Source organism: Perognathus longimembris, chromosome 14 (genome assembly GCF_023159225.1).
Source record: "Perognathus longimembris pacificus isolate PPM17 chromosome 14, ASM2315922v1, whole genome shotgun sequence".
Taxonomy (NCBI): Eukaryota; Metazoa; Chordata; class Mammalia; order Rodentia; family Heteromyidae; genus Perognathus; species Perognathus longimembris.
Window position 1 is genome coordinate 52985443 of NC_063174.1, and position 17917 is coordinate 53003359.

The 17917-nt window shown below is 48.3% G+C and overlaps 2 protein-coding genes across 3 annotated transcripts in view; one reads left to right on the top strand and one right to left on the bottom strand.

Moving 5' to 3' along the window:
- Positions 1-2428: 2428 nt before the first annotated feature.
- On the top strand, positions 2429-14014 carry Psmc1 (proteasome 26S subunit, ATPase 1). Its single transcript, XM_048361966.1, has 11 exons — positions 2429-2488; positions 3928-3981; positions 4548-4644; positions 6888-7012; positions 7213-7398; positions 7588-7716; positions 8472-8568; positions 9326-9515; positions 10539-10690; positions 11452-11606; positions 13681-14014. The coding sequence occupies exons 1-11, from the start codon at positions 2486-2488 to the stop codon at positions 13813-13815; spliced, it is 1323 nt and encodes a 440-aa protein (XP_048217923.1). The 5' UTR covers positions 2429-2485; the 3' UTR covers positions 13816-14014.
- Positions 14015-14892: 878 nt separating this feature from the next.
- Nrde2 (NRDE-2, necessary for RNA interference, domain containing) overlaps positions 14893-17917 on the bottom strand; it is a 32260-nt gene continuing 29235 nt past the window's right edge. For both annotated transcript variants that reach the window (XM_048361964.1, XM_048361963.1), the window contains exons 12-14: positions 17606-17744; positions 16121-16192; positions 14893-15437 (exon numbers count right to left, since the gene is read on the bottom strand). In XM_048361964.1, coding sequence (XP_048217921.1) covers positions 15312-15437; positions 16121-16192; positions 17606-17744 — 337 coding nt within the window. In that variant the 3' untranslated portion in view covers positions 14893-15311. The remainder of the gene's footprint in view (positions 15438-16120; positions 16193-17605; positions 17745-17917) is intronic.

The following is a 17917-nucleotide window of genomic DNA, read 5'->3' on the forward strand; positions in this document are numbered from 1 at the left end:
TCCTTAACTCAAACCCCTGTACCAGCACGCGCGCGCACACACACTTAAAAAATAGTTACTGTCTCTTCATATAAGTTTCTACGCTCTTTGCAACTCCACTGTGCCCCTTTCTAAGGTGGAGGGGCTCATCCACAATCCCTCTCTCAAGAGAATCCACCCCCAAAAAATAGATACAAATCAACACAACTAGAAAGACCAGAAAAATTAAGCTTATCTATAGGCTGAACAGCTAAGAGAAAGTTGGAAGAGGGCCAAACAGTTAGGCACTCGGCATTTGAGAAGGTTGGAAGTCGCAGGTGGGAAAGAGGGATAGTTGCAAAGATGGCTGTCCCCTTCGTGGAGATGACTGAGAATCAGCCTCAGGGAGAAAGGGAGTGTGCATGTTTACAGCTCACAATTCGGTCCATCTTAAGTTTTGATCCTCAGCTTATGTTTCCTTGACTGGGGTAAGATCTTACTTAGAAACAGTATGGCCCTTCCAATCCTGCTCAGGACATAACACATCAACATCCTATGCAAAGCTGGCATTACTCTCAGCATTTGGGAAGGCATGGTCCTTGTCCTATCATTCAATTTCATATGTCTTGCTAACCTGAAGTCAGATTTGTTTGTGGAGGTCAACAGTGCCAAGCCTTTCTATCACAGTGTGATAAAAGAAGAGTTCTGAGAGCCCCAGAGGATGGAGGGAGAAAAGAGGTTAGAGAAGCTCATTTTAACAAACAGTTCTAAGCTCACTTAACAAAAGTAAAAGAAAGAAAAAGGGAAAATAGCTTCATATTCCTATTTGCTGACAATTCCCTTCAAGATCAAATCACACTTTTAGAATTATCCAATCAAGAAAAGGAAAAAGGTACTGGGGGCATGGCTCAAGTGGTAGAGTGCTTGTCTAGGAATTACAAGGCCCTGAGTTCAAACTCCAGTACCTCCAAATATATATATATATACTTACCAAAAAAAGGAAAAAGAGGGCCCACGATCCCAGCGCCCGAGTCTGGGCTGTGGCCCTGGCCGGTCAGTATACTTTTTACTTCCCCAATAAATCCATCTTTTTACTTGAAAAAAAAAGAAAAGGAAAAAGAAACTTATCTTTATGATCAAATGCAGTGTGCATGTCTTGTAATCACAGTACTCTGAAAGCTGAGTCTGAAGTATTGTTTATTTCAAGGCCAGCCTGGGTTATATAAAATTCCATTAATTGAATAACCTCCTATCCAAGAACTTAACCTGGTTTTTAGTGTTATGCTCTCTTATTTATTGTCGATACAGGCCTAATGCCAACAATTTGTTTCTTTTATCTCCCCAAGATTTCTTTATAAAAACCTCAGTCCCTTAGGACTTAGTTCAGGTGGACATTTTTCCAAGTACTACCTAGTTATGTGATAGTGGTAGAGGGATTTCGTTGCAGGATCTGTCCTTTTACCTGTGGCTGGCATCTATAACCACTTGATTAACTATTTCAGAGACATGTTGGTGTCAAAAGTTTGATTTAACTACTCAGCAATGGTGGACATGAAGGAATGAATGTGTTTTGTGTTACTAAGTGAAGTATTTTTAGGTTTTAGTGTTTCGCAACTAAGTGTAGAGCAGAACAAAATGGATTCAATGATCTTGAATATCATTTAATATCCATTATTCTTTTGGAAGGACTAAATAATAAGATTTGCATTGGCTTATATTAGTTATACACGGGAGGGTTTTACTGCTACATCCCTGTACATGTTTACACTATATTCCAATCAATTTTCCCCTTCTATCACACTCATCAAGAAGCAGTATTTAAAACACCTGCTAATGGAAGTTTCCAGAGGCAGAAGGGTGGCTCCTTTTTTTTTTCTTTTTCTTTCCTTCTTTCTTCATTTTCTTTTCTTTCTTTCTTCCTTTTTTCTTCTTTCTCTCTTTATTTCTTTCTTTCTTTCTTTCTTTCTTTCTTTCTTTTTGGCATCACAGTATGTGAAGTAAGTGATGGACTTCACCAATTAGGCCAACTAATTCACAACAGGACTTATAATTATATCATTTAGCATCCTTCTAAGCCATAGGTCATGAGAAAACAACAGACTTCAAAAACTCATGGCTAATTCCACAACCAAAATTAAAATGTTAACTGTGTGTGCCTAGGTCAACATTCCAGTTCCAAGTGCCAGCCCATGGCATTGCAACAAATACTTCCCACTTACAAACTTTCCATAATTTAAAATGTTGAACTTATTTCCAAAATTGTTCTAGTCCTTTGACAGTAGATGTCATGCTCGCGGCTATTTAAGAAAATATTCGTGTAGAAAAATATTCACGTCTTTTATTTAAGTGACACCTGTGCTCCCAAAGCCTTGCGCACCGCCCCTTGGGCACGCGTTCCTGCGGGGCTTGGTCCTTGTCGGCTTCCGTAGCGTCGTCCCTCCCCCTTCCCCGGCGACTTCCGGCCGTGACGGGACGTCGCGGTGGATGTGCTTCCGGCGGCGGCAGCAGCTACAGCGGCCGGGGCAAGATGGTGAGTGGTGACTCAGGGCTTCGGTCGGGGGGCGCCGGGTCGGCGGCGGGAGCGGCTGTGGCGAGAGACTCGGGCGCTGCCTCGGGGGCGCGGGCCGCCGTCTCCCCGCCAGGGCCTGCTGGGCGCCGGGCGGAGGCTCGGAACGCGGCGGAGCGGGGCCCGGGGCGGCGGAGCCGGGGCCTCGCACCGTTCCCCCCGCGTCATCGGCCGGTGTTGCCCGAGCCGAACGACTGGAGCAAAGAGGATGGGGAGAGCGGCGGCGTGGAGGGGGGCGGCGATGGCGCCCCTTCCCCCGTGCAGGGCCGGGCGGGGCGCGGCTCCGTTCCGGGCCCGGGGACCACAGTCCCTGGAAGTCATCGTTGACAACAATATCATTCTCGTTTTTGCCAAGGAAGGAATAACAATAAGTGGTTGCGACATAGGCGACAGACCGTGCTTTCTAGAGCAGTAAAGGAACATCCAGGTTGTGTACCTAGCAGACCCGGGCGGGCTTCTTGGCTCCACGTCTGGCAAATGTTGTGACAATGTGCGAATCACCTAATCTCACCGGGCCTTGGTTCCCTTTCCTGTCACAGGGGCATGATGTGGTCGTTTGGCTTTGATACCGACACTGTGTATAGTTTCCATTTAGAGGTACTTACATGTGATAGTTTGAAGGGACTGAACTGTCCCCCCGTAAGTTCATATTATTCATGTTTAAAAGCCACCATTTGAGGCACTGCTCTGTTTTGTACTATAAAGGAGGGGTCTGTTAAAATCAGAGATCCTAGTGAGTTGTGTTTTTTTTTAATATACTAAGTTCTTGGCACTTTAAGGTGACATCTTCTCAGATTGAGAAAAAGGATTTTATCAAGTATTCAGGGCTTTAGGGATGGAAGGTAGATTGTGTTGTCTTCTGGGTTCCGGTGTGATCTGCATGGAGAGTAAATGATTGTTGAGGAGCTTTCATGCCCTGGTTTCTTGAAATAAGAGTCTTGGAAGCCTCAGTCTGAGAGTGTTAAGGAATATCAGGCTCTAAGTACTCTTGGCACCACAGCTTCCTTAGTTATATCCGCTATACAATACAAAGAGGTAGTCTCTTTCATAGGAGATGCACACCATAGTGTCCAAAGACTTGGGGCTGGGGATATGGCCTAGTGGCAAGAGTGTTTGCCTCATATACATGAAGCCTCTGGGTTCAATTCCCCAGCACCACATATATAGAAAATGGCCAGAAGTGGCGCTGTGGCTCAAGTGGTAGAGTGCTAGCCTTGAGCAAAAAGAAGCCAGGGACAGTGCTCAGGCCCTGAGTTCAAGGCCCAGGACTGGCAAAAAAAAAAAAGACTTAATTATGTAAACATTAAAGTGGAGGGTGTGTTCATGTTTTCAAATCATAGGACAAGAAGGCTTTTTTGAAGTGACTACCTTCTGAGTTGACATCTGTGTTTGATTTTTTTCAGGGCCAGAGTCAGAGCGGTGGTCATGGGCCTGGAGGTGGCAAGAAAGACGACAAGGTGAATAAAACCCAGATGTTTCCTGTGATTTCCAGCAAATTGTGGACAGCGTCGTAGGTCTCAGCTGAGTTCTTTGGGGATTTGCACATTTTAAAGAGCAATGTGATCCAGTAGTTGTGAAACTCTCCTAGTCTATAGATTGAACACCCATCCTGTGTTTTTGAAAAGGTTATTGACCTATCAAATAAGTAAGCATTATCTTATTAGATGTGTAAAAAAGTTTTTAAAGTATGCTTGTACTTCTAGTGTTTAACCATCCTGAGGTTGAAGAATTGTTTCGGATTACTCAGTTATGTCATGAAACTCAATTCTAGTTTCTCCTTTTTCACTATGATTTTCACTATGATTTACATGTATTATAAAAAGAGACTATATTATCTTATTACAATTACATTTTACTTGTTGAATTTACAGAAAGGTAAAAATGTAGCTCTTTCAAGGACAGTCTTTTAGTAGCCTTCTAAGAGATAAGGAAAATTATACCACCTAACAATAGATGATGGTGATGCAGAAATAAGTGCCTTATGATTCCATTGACTTTTCCCCTGCTCTTGTGAAAATTCAAGGACAAGAAAAAGAAATATGAACCTCCTGTACCAACTAGAGTGGGGAAAAAGAAGAAGAAAACAAAGGGACCAGATGCTGCCAGCAAACTGCCACTGGGTAATAACATGATCTCTCCTGGCTTCCTTCAGCTCCCAGTTAAAACCATCTCTGTGCCGTAGCTGGGAGTCTGAAGGGGAGACAGGAAGTAGGTGGTTATAGAGGCTCTAGCTCTATGTGATTGGACCCCATTCTACCTAACTTGTGTGTGACATTCCTGTGTGACGTTCCTCTAGGTTGGTATAAAGCTATATGTTTTATTTTAAAATGCAGCATTATATAAAATTTCTTTAAATAGCCAGCCCAAATGGATTAAAAATATAGGTTGTTTTGTTTTGTTTTGTTAAGACAAGGTCTCACTAGATAACTCAGGTTGGCCCCAAACTCAGGAACATTCCTGCCTCAGTCTCCCCAAAGTCTGGGATTACATCACCACCACAAAAGTATAGTTTTGTATCCTAAACCCAAAGTGGAACTTGAGCTCCTATGAAATACTAGATCATGAAATGAAGTATTACTATATTACAATTTGGGTCGTGTGATGCCTGAACTTAGTATTTTTCCGTGGCTTCCTGATGTGCATAGAATGCTGTGTTCTGACTCGGCCCGCCTCTCCATGCTCTCCAGGGCCTTGTGATCTTTGACTCTTCTCTATCTCAGGGCCTTTTCCTCTGCTTACCATGTTCCTTCCCGGCTCCTTCCTTCCTATGGCTTTCTGCTTGTCCCTCAGACTTAGTTCAAATATAGGAAGTCACCTAATTTAATAGCTAAGAACCCAGGGAATCAGACAGGAATATGAGTCACTAACTCTCCTGTATTGAGACAATATGGTATTGGTACAGAAAGAGACGATTAGGCCAACAGAAGAGGGTAGGAAGTTCAAGAGTCCAGTTAGTTGTGCACGAGGCTAAGACATGAGCCAACCCAGAAAGAAAACTCTAGGATACTCTTTATCTCCAATTAACCACCAAAAAGCTGGAAATGGACATGTGGCTCAAGTGATAGAATGTTAGCCTTGAGCACAAAAACTCAGGAACAGCACGCGGGCCCTTAGTTTAAGCCCCAGGATTCACACACACACACACACACACACACACACACACACACACATCAGGTCACATGGATAGTTAGTGTATGTCCAAAGTAACATTTCAATTCTATGGAGAATGAGAAAGGTTATTTAATAAAAATGGCTGGCATTTAAAATTTTTTTCTATTTAGAAAAAATCAATTTGCCTCATATCAGATGGATTACAGATATACATGGGGAAATAAAAATTCAGGAATATATTTAACCTTAGGTGAATAAAGGCCTTCTGAAATAGATCTCAACCTCCAGAGACCATAAAGGAAAAGGTTGATAGAAATCTGCCAATTTATATGAATGATAAACTGATTTTGTAGCATGAGCCTTCAAAACAAAGGCAAAAGAGAATGTAGAATAAACATTTGCCAACATATTGTTGTATCTCGGATAGCGCAAAGTCTGTGTACACACACTAGCCGCCTGCAGCACTGTGTGCTGGCTGGCAGGGCAACACATGTAACTTCTTATTAGAGGATATGGGAGAAAAACAAACAGTTTGGAGTCAACGGCTTTCCCTCCCCCGCTCCCCCTTTCTTTCTTCTCCTTCTCTTGCCCTGCCTTTTTTCTTTTCTTCCCTCCCGCCCTTTCTTTCTCCCTCCAGCCTTCCCTTTCTTTTCTACTCATGGTACTGGGATTTGAACTCAATGCCTCGTGCTTGAAAGGCAGGTGCTATACCACCTGAGCCCCAGCCCTTGTTTTGCTTTAGTTTATTTTTCAGATGCAGGCTTGCATTTTTGTCCTCTGCTGACTGCAGCCTTCCTAATTATTCCTCCCACCCACCCAGGATTATGGTCATGCAGCCTCATTTGGCTTGTTTGAGATGAAAATCTCAAGAAATTTTTGCCTGTGTTGGCCTCAAACCACAGTTCTCTCAGTCTCTGCCTCCCAAATAGTTGGGATTTTAGGGGTGAGCCACCATGCCCAGCCAATGGTTACTTTCTTCTTTAAGCACATAAACTGTTCTATTCAGTCAGGATTGGTTATTTTACACTGGCTATTTGCTCATAAACCTTGTCCTCATTTTCAGGTGCTTGATTAGAAATTCCGGAACCCACATCTCCTTTTTGTATTGGTACATGAATGCTTAAAATTAACAAAATTGGGATTGTTCAGAATCTTTCCAGCTAAAATTAGCTGATATTAAAATCCTGAAAGTTTTGCTTAAGTAAAAACTTGCAAGTTTCAAGTGGAGTAAGACCTTATTTTTTAATTACAGTGACACCACACACTCAGTGCCGCTTAAAATTACTGAAGCTAGAGAGAATTAAAGACTACCTTCTCATGGAGGAAGAATTCATTAGAAATCAGGAACAAATGAAACCATTAGAAGAAAAGCAAGAGGTAAGTTGGGAAGTTACTGTCATTTTCTTTTTTACAAAGTAAATTCTGCTTAGCATTACAACTGCCCGTGCACAAGTGAGTTCAAGGCACTGGACTATGCAGAGTTGCACGAAGCGTGCGGCTGCTTTGTACATCTAGTCCAGTCGTGGTCCTCTACCGTTGAGGACTAAGCTGCTTTCCATTTGTGGGACGTTGTGCAGGAGGAACGCTCAAAGGTGGATGACCTCCGGGGCACCCCGATGTCAGTAGGCACCTTGGAAGAGATCATTGATGACAATCATGCCATCGTGTCGACATCTGTGGGCTCCGAGCACTACGTCAGCATCCTTTCATTCGTGGACAAGGATCTGCTGGAACCCGGCTGCTCAGTCCTGCTCAACCACAAGGTGAGTTGCTAGTGTCTAAGGACACCGTGGAACTTGGTTCCTCCTCTTGAATCTGCCCATCCATCCTGTGGAAGCGGGTACCGAGCAGGGTAGGACGGGGGCGGGGGAGAGGAGGGGAGGGGCAGGACCTGCAGCTGCAGCGCGTGATGGGAGACATGCTCCAGTGTTAAAGTGTGCTGTTGTCGCTAGGTGCACGCGGTGATAGGGGTGCTGATGGATGACACAGACCCCCTGGTCACAGTGATGAAGGTGGAAAAGGCTCCCCAGGAGACATATGCAGATATTGGGGGCTTAGACAACCAGATCCAGGAAATTAAGGTACAGTGGGGCACCAGTGCTGGGTTTTTAAGACTTGATTAAGAACTAGTGCAGGTAGAGCATTAGTTGTGCATACAGTATTTGTTTTTCTTTATTGGTCAGACCAGTTACTGACTCAGAGCATGCCAGTTATGGAGTTCTGGTGTGTTAATGCTGAGTTAGGTAGTAGAAATAACAGTAAGTTACACATTCCCCTGTCATCTGTAGTCTAATACTTTTCTATGTAATGGTCAGTAAGGGGTCTGTGTGCAGACATGTTTCTCCTTTTGCTGACTTTGACACTGCCTGTACGAGACACAGTGGTGGGGCGTAGCACATAATCCCCGCCTGTGGCAGTCTGGGTTATTGGTGGGTGGCTGCGGCTGGCTGACTGCAGGTTCTTTGATCCATAAGGAATTCATTCAGGCCATCACAGACCTCCTGCCAGAGAGCTGGCATGTTGTTCTGTCTCCAGATGGGGACAGGCAGCAGGAAGTCGTTCCAGGTCCTCTCTGTTGTTTGATCGAGAGGGTGAGCTTTAGCTTTCTCAAGACTCTCTTGCTCACGAACAGCTTAAGTGTTGCTTAGGGCTGACTGTAGGAAAGTAAAAGGAAACTAGGTGTGACTAGAGATGTGATGTCCTCTTCGGCTTGTCCCAGCGGCTGGGGCTGAGGACTTAGGACATTTTTGTTCACAGTTGGTGGAATTAGGATCTTCTCATGGTGTTAGATTTCAGTAAGAAAGCCTTGTTCTTACCAAGTGTTTCTTTTCCATAGGAATCCGTGGAGTTGCCTCTCACCCATCCTGAGTATTATGAAGAGATGGGTATAAAACCCCCTAAGGGCGTCATTCTCTATGGTCCGCCCGGCACAGGTTTGTTTTATTGGATGCTGTGAGCCCTCAGCTGCTTATTTACATCTCTGTCTCTGTATCTATCTAGATGGTGCTGGAGCTGAAGCCAGGCCTGGCACATGCTATCATTGAGCTACATCCCGTAGTTCTTTTTTGAGACAAGTTCTCACTATGTAGCCCAGGCTGGCCTCAACACTCACAGTTCTTCTGCCTCAGCCTCCCGGGTGCTACTGTTAATTAGCATGTGCCATGATGCCTAGCTCAGCTCTTACCTTGAGCTCTTACCTTGATGGCTTATAATCTGACCAGTGAGGACACTACAGTTCCCTGTCAGGTGTCATGGCTCACACCTGTAATCCCATTTACTCAGGGGGCTGAGATCTCAGGATTGTGGTTCGAAGCCAGCTTAGGCAGGAAAATCTATAAGACTTATCTCCAATATCCAGCAAAACGCTGGAAATGCAGCTGTGGGTCAAGTGGTAAAGTGCTAGCCTGGAGCAAAAAATCTCAGGGACAGCACCCAGGCCCTGAGTTCAAGCATCAGGAGGACGGCACCAAAAAAAGAAGCAGCAAGGTTTTCTGACGTTGTCATGAGGAGTGAGAAACACGGCTCACCACACTCAGTGTGTCAGTAGAGTAAGAGGGCAGTGTGCAGACACCCAGCGGGCCGCCTTGTGTCTCTGGCCTCCCACCTCGGCAAGAGCGGGTCCTAAGCCAGAACCCGCACCGAGGGCCTTTCCCTTTTTTTTTTTTTTTTTCGTTCTTTTTATCTAAATAGGTAAAACTCTGTTAGCTAAAGCAGTAGCAAATCAAACTTCAGCCACTTTCTTGAGAGTGGTGGGCTCGGAACTTATTCAGAAGTACCTGGGCGATGGGCCCAAGCTCGTCCGGGAACTGTTTCGAGTGGCAGAGGAACACGCGCCGTCCATCGTGTTTATCGATGAAATTGATGCCATCGGGACCAAAAGGTATACTGGTTCTTCCCTATTGTGTGCTACTTGAGGGAAACCTGTGCACTCTCCTCAGAGTGGGTGATCTTGACTCCAGGTAGCGGGTTCTTGCTGGATGCTTAGGCTCTGCTCTCCAGGCCAAGTGACTGCTCCCCGAAAGCTGGGAGCACCTAGGAATCAGTCCTATGTGAATAGCCACAGCATGGGCACTTCCCTGGGCCACGCTGTCTGGACTGTGAAGACACGGCCACGAGCGTGGCAGTCCCTGCCCTGAGGGTCACTGTCAGGTTGGCAGATCATACAAACAGGAAACAGAAAAAAATGATAAAACGTGAGGCACAGAATCTGCTGCGAGGAAAGAGAACTCAGCGTGGACAGTGGACATCTTAGAAGGCTCGTGCTGCTCTAGACAAAGCAGTACAGACAGGGTCATTTGTAGACAGAAGTTTGTTTTCCCACAGTTCTGAGGGCTGAGAAGTCCAAGATCATGGTGCTGCTATCTAGAGAGTGCTGCTTTTTCCTTCCAAGATGGTGTCTTGGGGCTGGGAATGTGGCCTAGAGGCAAGAGTGCTTGCCTCCCATACATGAAGCCCTGGGTTCAATTCCCCAGCACCACATATATAGAAAATGGCTAGAAGTGCTAGCCTTGAGCAAAAAGAAGCCAGGGACAGTGCTCAGGCCGAGTCCAAGGCCCAGGACTGGCAAAAAAAAAAAAAAATCCAAGATGGTGTCTTGCTTCTCAGTCCTCCAGAAGAGAGGAAACTGTCCTTAGGTGGCGGACTGCCAAAAGAGAAGGCAGGCTACATTCTGGCATGACAAAATGGAAGGGCAAAGAGCCTCGCTCGTTCCTGGCTCCCCATCCTTCCTAACGCATGGCGTTTGCAGTGCCGCCTTGGAGATGCACAGCAGCAGCGGGCTAGCCTTCCTGCCTGGACTAGGAAGCGGATTGAGAGAAGCATGCGGTCACCGTGTCCCCATGAGCCTTTGCAAAGCTCCCCTTTGTGCATCACGGCAGGCTCACTTTTCCTTTCCTTTTCAAAGGTACGATTCCAACTCCGGAGGCGAGCGAGAAATCCAGCGAACCATGTTGGAGCTGTTGAACCAGCTGGACGGCTTTGATTCGCGGGGGGATGTGAAAGTCATCATGGCCACCAACCGGATAGAAACTTTGGATCCCGCGCTCATCAGACCAGGTAGACTTTGCTTGTTTCAGCAAGCAAGAACTGATGTTTGTGTATATTTGTGTTGTGTAATTTGGGGAAATTATAAACTGATAGTTGTAGCAGCAAACATCACAGTAGAACTTGAATAGGTCGAGCTCACAGTCTGTGCGGATTGGCCCTTTGAATTCCACTCTTCTGTCATGGACTTTTTTTTTTTTTTTTGGCCAGTCGTGGGCCTTGGACTCAGGGCCTGAGCACTGTCCCTGGCTTCTTCCCGCTCAAGGCTAGCACTCTGCCACTTGAGCCACAGCGCCGCTTCTGGCCGTTTTCTGTATATGTGGTGCTGGGGAATCGAACCTAGGGCCTCGTGTATCCGAGGCAGGCACTCTTGCCACTAGGCTATATCCCCAGCCCCCGTCATGGACTTTTGTCCTCATAATAAGGACTATCTTTTAGTCTAAAGAACTTGCTTCTTTTTCCTGAGAAATGATTGGCATGATAGCCTGGGTGTGCTCTTTACAAATAGCTATCACTAGAAAAGTAATTTTCTGGCTTTTGTAAAATTGTTAACAAGATAGGTCTCTCCTTTACTAAATATGCTATTCATGAGCGGCTCCTGTATTTCTCAAGGCTTTTAATGGGATGGATTCAAACGGAGTTCACTAAGAAACAATGGTTTGCTTTGTCACATTTGGCTGTCATTCCACAGAACACGTCTGAAGGGCTGGGTGTAGAGGGCCGGGCCGGGACAGGTGGGCAAGGGAAGGGACTGAAAGCCTTGTTGCCCGCAGGCCGCATTGACAGGAAGATTGAGTTCCCCCTGCCTGATGAGAAGACGAAGAAGCGCATCTTCCAGATTCACACGAGCAGGATGACGCTGGCCGACGACGTGACCCTGGATGACCTGATCATGGCAAAGGACGACCTCTCGGGGGCCGACATCAAGGTAGCTAGGCCGGGCGGACTCATCTCCGGAAACGGGGAGTCTGTAGCCCCAAACCCTTGTAGCCAGGGATGCGTCACTGCACTAAACTTGTCTGCTCTGTGTGCCACGGGGCCCAGGTGACAGGCTTGCGTGTGTCACTTAGTCCCACACCCGAGTCTGCTAGGGAGGTGCCTCGGAGCCGCGGGGACAGCACCGCCGTCCGTGCTCCTGCTGGGTTGGGATGCCTGGTATCAGCTTGTATCCCTCCCACCCCGAGTGTGTGAGCTGACATTTTTTCCCCGCGGTTTGCATGGCTGACAGGGAGGCGCCGAGCCTCCAGGCAGTGTCCGAAAGTTGGCCGATCTTAGCCACCTGCGCGCTGTTTCTGTGCACACACATCCATTTTTTGGCTGGACCATTTGTAAATAACCTGATAGCTATGACCAAAGAAATTTCAGAGCCAAGATCAATCAAACATTTTGTCGTGTTAAAAGAGTTCTTGTTTGTTTCACTTTGGGCAAGTAAGTATTGAGAGAATAAATTAGTAAATTATGTGCTCCCAACAGTACAGTAAGCCCCCCTGGGAGTTTATCACACGTGGTTTTGACCTAGTATCTCCAGGCAGGTGGTAAGGCCTACCTAACAAGCATGAGGCCCTGTGCTCGCGCTCCAACATGGCACCCCAGAGGCAATTCAGATAACGAATTTACAAAACCAAGTTTCAAAGTCAGAAGTATTTCCGCATCATGAAGCTCAGTTGGTGCAGAACAATCCTATGCTAGCAGCAATTTGTTTAAATTGGGTGATCTGCTGTCGCCCTGTTGTCCATTTTGTGAAATATTCTCAAAACCAAATGAAATCCCAAAAGGAATGAAAGTGAATGGGGCTGGGAATATGGCCTAGTGGTAAAGTGCTCGCCTCGTATATATGAAGCCCTGGGTTCGATTCCTCAGCACCACATATATAGAAAATGGCCAGAAGTAGCACTGTGGCTCAAGAGGTAGAGTGCTAGCCTTGAGCGAAAAGAAGCCAGGGACAGTGCTCAGGCCCTGAGTCCACGCCCCAGGACTGGCAACAAAAACAAAACAAAAGGGGCTGGGTATATGGCCTAGTGGCAAGAGTGCTTGCCTCGTATACATGAGGCCCTGGGTTCGATTCCCCAGCACCACATATACAGAAAATGGCCGGAAGGGGCGCTGTGGCTCAAGTGGCAGAGTGCTAGACTTGAGCAAGAAGAAGCCAGGGACAGTGCTCAGGCCCTGAGTCCAAGCCCCAGGACTGGCCAAAAAAAAAAAAAAAAAAAGTGAATGTTCTATTTAGGTGACAAGGTGACCATTTAAGATTTGTTGAAATGTGGTGTGTCTTAGCCCGAGTTAGGCAGTTATTATGGGGAACAGGAATCAAGCACACAGTGCAGGCATTGAACTTCATGCATTCTGCATATGCATACACTTGGTGTTGAGTTTCTTCAGTGGTTCTTCCTTGGAACCTGTGGATCCAAGGGTCTGCTGTTGAACTAAATGAGAAAGTTAATACAAGGAAATAAATGTACTCAACCATCTCTACCTCTGAGGTGTAATCTTCTGTTTCCCAGTACTAGTCCCATTAATGAAAATAGAATTTTCAGGAATTTATTGACTGCAAAGCCTCTCAGCTTGTTAGAAATTGAGTCTTAGAATCTGCCATGCACTGGTGGCTCGTGCCTGTAATCTCAGGAGGCTGAGAGCTGAGGATCACAGTTCAAAGCCAGCCCAGGCAAGAAAGTCCTTACGACTCTCGTCTCCAATTAACCACCAAAAATAAATAGGAGGGAGGCAGCTGGAAGTGGAGCTGTGGCTCAAGTGGTAGTGCTAGCCTTGAACAAAAAACTCAGGCCCTGGGTTCAAGTCCCAGGATGCCCCTCCCAAAAAGGCAAAACTTAGAGCCTGCATCTCTTGATCCTGACCAGTTATATTGCTGAAATCATTCTGAAAATATGCTTAAAACATTTAAAAAATAATCTGTGCCTAGTCTGTCTTACACCTTATCTCACAGTAGCTCTGTGAATTAAGATAAAAAGCATCCCGCTTTCTGAACATCATGTTGATTCTTTCAGGCAATCTGTACGGAAGCTGGTCTGATGGCCTTGCGGGAACGCAGAATGAAAGTAACAAATGAAGACTTCAAAAAATCGAAAGAAAACGTTCTTTATAAGAAACAAGAAGGCACGCCTGAAGGGCTCTATCTCTAGAACGGCAGCGCCTGCGGGGAAGCGATGGGCGTTTCCCTGTCCTGGAGTGGGGTGCCCCGAGGAATCCGTGGGTCCGTTGATTTTTATTACAAACCCCCTTTGTTTTGGGGAGTGTGGCTTGTAGGTTGCCTCTCACGCAGTCTCTGTCTCTTGTTACTGTGCCGTACTCTGCATCCCAATAAAGTGTTCTTTTCTCAAACAGTCGGTGTGCCATGGCCACACTGAGGGCCCCAAGCTGCTGGTGCCCCAGGAGTGAGGGCGGGAGAACAGCCCTGCGCCAGCTGGCGTAGTGCGGCCCGGGCCTCCAAACGAAGCAGCCCTGCGGTAGTTTGGTCTGCGTGAAGCCCTGTGTGAGTTTACACACGAGGAGTTGGCAGTCAGCTTAACCCACACGTACCTCAGGTCCAGAGGTCAAAAGCTTTGTGGGGTGGGCCGGAGCCGTAGCCTCAGGAAGTTAAGATCACGGCCTCTACAGCCCTGCGTTTCTGGAGACCAGGAGAACCCACTTCCAGCACGGCAGCTAAGGGCTTCTCGGCCTTCGGGGCCGCCCCTCACCGGAGCAGCGGGCCGGTCCCTTCCGCTCAGTCAGGGCTTGGATGACGGGGTGTTCAGAGAGCACTCTGTTCCAGGCTGCGGACACCTGCGGAGCAGGACAGCCAGCCTGCCTGCCCGCACAAGGCCACTGGAGAGAGGCGTTTGGGGGTGAGCGGCTGGCTCCCGCGGCAGCAAGCGGTTGGCCTTTGCTACCCTGTCTTGTCTTTTGAATGTAAAATGACGAATGTGGATTGTCAGTGGCACCAGCAGCGCTGCGCCTTGGATCTGGACCCAGCAGAGGCGCCGTGCCATCCCTGGCCCTCCACAGCTCAGCAGCACTCGCTCCACAGGAAGGGCGGGAGCCAGGCTGGGGCCCGGAGGAAATAACCAGCTCCTGCCACGCACGCCACGCGCCAGCCATGTCTCCTGCCTTGGAGGAGCTCAAAACTCCTTCCCTGCCCACCAGCTTGGCTGGGAGCTGGGAGGAGTCTCCTCAAACAACTGGGATTCTTTTTTTTAAACCTCATAAAAGTCCTCTCTCCATCCTTTTCTATGAAACGTCTACCTAGAGCAAACCCTTGACAGCATGGCCCTTGATGTGAGGAGTTGCTGAGCCGCTGCCCACTGTACCGGCCATTCCAGGTCCCCCAGGTACAGGTGAGCACTGAGGTAGAGGAGGGCGGGTTACGGGAGAAGCAGGCAGCACTGAGAGCTAGCCACAGGGTGGCAGCCCCACAGATGGCTGGACAGGACCAGAGAGAACACGGAGGCATGTCCACAACCACAAAGGTTTCATTGCCACTGGTGCGGTTCAACTCTACGCGTGCACACCGTCACATATATAATATGCAGAATAGCTTTGTGTCATTTACACATCCAGACACAAATGACAACACTTGCAGCGCCGTGCCCCTCCCCCCACGCTCCCCTTGTTCTAGAAGGGCCCGGCTGGCGGCCAGGCTCTAGTCCTCCAGCAGGAGCTCCAGCTCCTCCATGGGCATGCGCACTCGGAGCTCCTTCTCGGTCATCAGGTCCAGGATCTCCTGCAGCTCATCAGGGAAGTATTCCATGGCGTCCATGTACAGCACCTATTGGCAGGGAAACGCCCATTCTCATCGCTAGCACTTGCAGAGAGTACGGAAGAGCTCTAGGAAAAGCAGCGGGGCCTAGTGGGTACCCTCCGCTCCCCTGAGCCCATCCCTCCTGCTCAGGCGCCATTTCAACCGCAGCTAGAGGCGTGGACCCAGCAGTCACAGACCGCTGAGTCAGTGTCTCCTGACCGGGACACGGCTCCCAACTGTGGGGAAACGTGGGGGGGGTGGGGGGGACCTGGCCAACCATAGCTGTATTCCAGTGTAAGGGAGTGCAAGGACGGGAAACACAAGGCTCCGATTCCACAGGGGTCAGTTCCACTAGGAAAAGGCTGGGGGCTGGGAACATGGCCTAGTGGTACAGTGCTCGTCTCGTATACAAGAAGCCCTGAGTTCAATTCCTCAGCACCACATATATAGAAAAAGCGGGAAGTGGCGCTGTGGCTCAGGTGGTGGAGTGCTACCTTTGGGCAAAAAGAAGCCAGAGACAGTGCTCAGGCTTTGAGTTCAAGCCCAGGACTGGGGGGGGGGGGGGGCGGGGGAACTAGGAAAAGGCCCTGGATGGGCTTGGGATAGGGTCCTGCACCCCCAGAGCTAAACATTCCAACACTGGCTGGGCTGAGCCAGGGCCTGGGAAGGTCCTTGTTCAACTGAAACTAGGTCAGTGTCTTAAAACTCACCTTTGCCCAAGGGCAGTGCTGAAGTGCTTTGTAGAACACGCCTTTGCTTCTTTCTTTGTTTCCTAGGGAAACCTAAGGCAAGAGGACAAAATATGATGGATTAAAGCAGAGAGGCTGGCTCTAAAAAAGCCTCTGTACAATTTGCACATGGCCCTCAACACTGTTGACGTGTGTGGGAACTTGGCTCCATCACAGAATTGAGGAGAGTGGAGCCCAGCTAACCTGGGAACCATCTCAGCGCCACAGCCGAGCCATTTCCCCTCCACAAACAGCTCCAGAGTGGTGGTTTAACACTTCTGACATTTTGTTGGTGGCAGTGGTGGTTGTGGGGTTGGAACTCAGGGCCTGGGCACTGTCTCTGAGCTTTACCACTCCAGGCTAGCACTCTACCACTTTGGGCCACAGTGCCACTGCCAGTTTTCTGGTAGTTCAATGAAGATAGGAGTCTCATGGACTTTCTTGCCTGGGCTGGCTTTGAACCTCAATCCTCAGATCTCAGCCTCTTGAGTACAAAGAATATAAGCGTGAGCCACCTTGGCCCAAATCACTTTTTTTTTCTTTGGTCAGTTGTGGGGCTCGAACTCTAGACACTGTCCCTAAGCTCTTCAGCTCAAGGCTAGCGTTATACCACTTGAGCCACTGTACCACTTCCAGTTTTCTGGTGGTTAATTGGAGAAAAGAGTCTCAGACTTTCCTGCTGGGCTGGCTTTGAACCATGATCCTCAGCTCTCAGCCTCCTGATTAGCTAGGATCACAGGCGTGAGTCACTGATGCCCAACTTCCCAAATCACTTCTGACACGAAGCCCTGTCTCTCCTCTACTGGAGCTATTATATGTTGGCTTTAGTAACAGCACTGGAAATGCGACTCTCAGTGAGGTAAGGCTGATGACCTTGTATGAATGAGAAGACATTTTGCCTTTAATCTTTAACCATTTTATGAAAATTATCTTTTAGAGAAATCAAACAACCAGGCCTAAGATCCTGATAATCATAGAACCATAGCATTCAGGGGGCTAAGACTGGAAGATGGTGAGCATCGGTCTAGCCTGAGCTACACAGGGAGGCCCTTTCTCAAATAAAAAACAATAAAGCTAGGTGCCAGGGGCTATTTTGGGTGTTAGAAGTTTAAATGCACCTAAAAGTTTACCACTCTTTTAAGATTTTCCAGCTCATTTGAATATAGTTTCCCTTTCAAAGTGTGTCCTCTGGGTTTCACTGGTGTTGGTTGTGAGGTCCCCTTCTTTGCCTCCACTTCCGGTCACGTTGGCTAGGGTTTGCCAGTCTTTCTTATTTTCTCCAGCAAGGCTCAGTGTGTTCCCGCTCTCTGGCTGAGTCCTTGCTGGAGTGAGGTCAGCCTGACACACCGGGAGTCCTTACGACTGAACCCCGCCGAGGCGGTGACAGGAGGCCCTCCCAGCCTTCCACCTGCCTTCCTGTCCCACTGAAGGGGAGGGTGGCGCTGCCAAGATGAAATGGTGTCTTACCAGGAACTGCAAGTACATCCTCCACAGCAGGGGGCACTGGCTGCCGTGGTGGCTCCGCAGCGCGTTTTCAAAGAGCGCTCGGATCCGGTGCGTGAGCCCCGTCTCGGGAATGGTGGCGTGGATCTCTCTGCCGCCCACCCTGCAAGACAAGGCGCCAGGTAGCCGAGGCTCGTCCTGCCCCCGTCCCCGCTGCCCGAGCGTCTGGGGGCGCTGTGGCCGCGCTGCCCCGCCCCGCCCCGCCCCATGCGGCCTGCAAGGCCCACGGCCGGCCGAGCAGAGGCGAGCGCAGAGCTCCGCTCCGGGAAGGGAAGC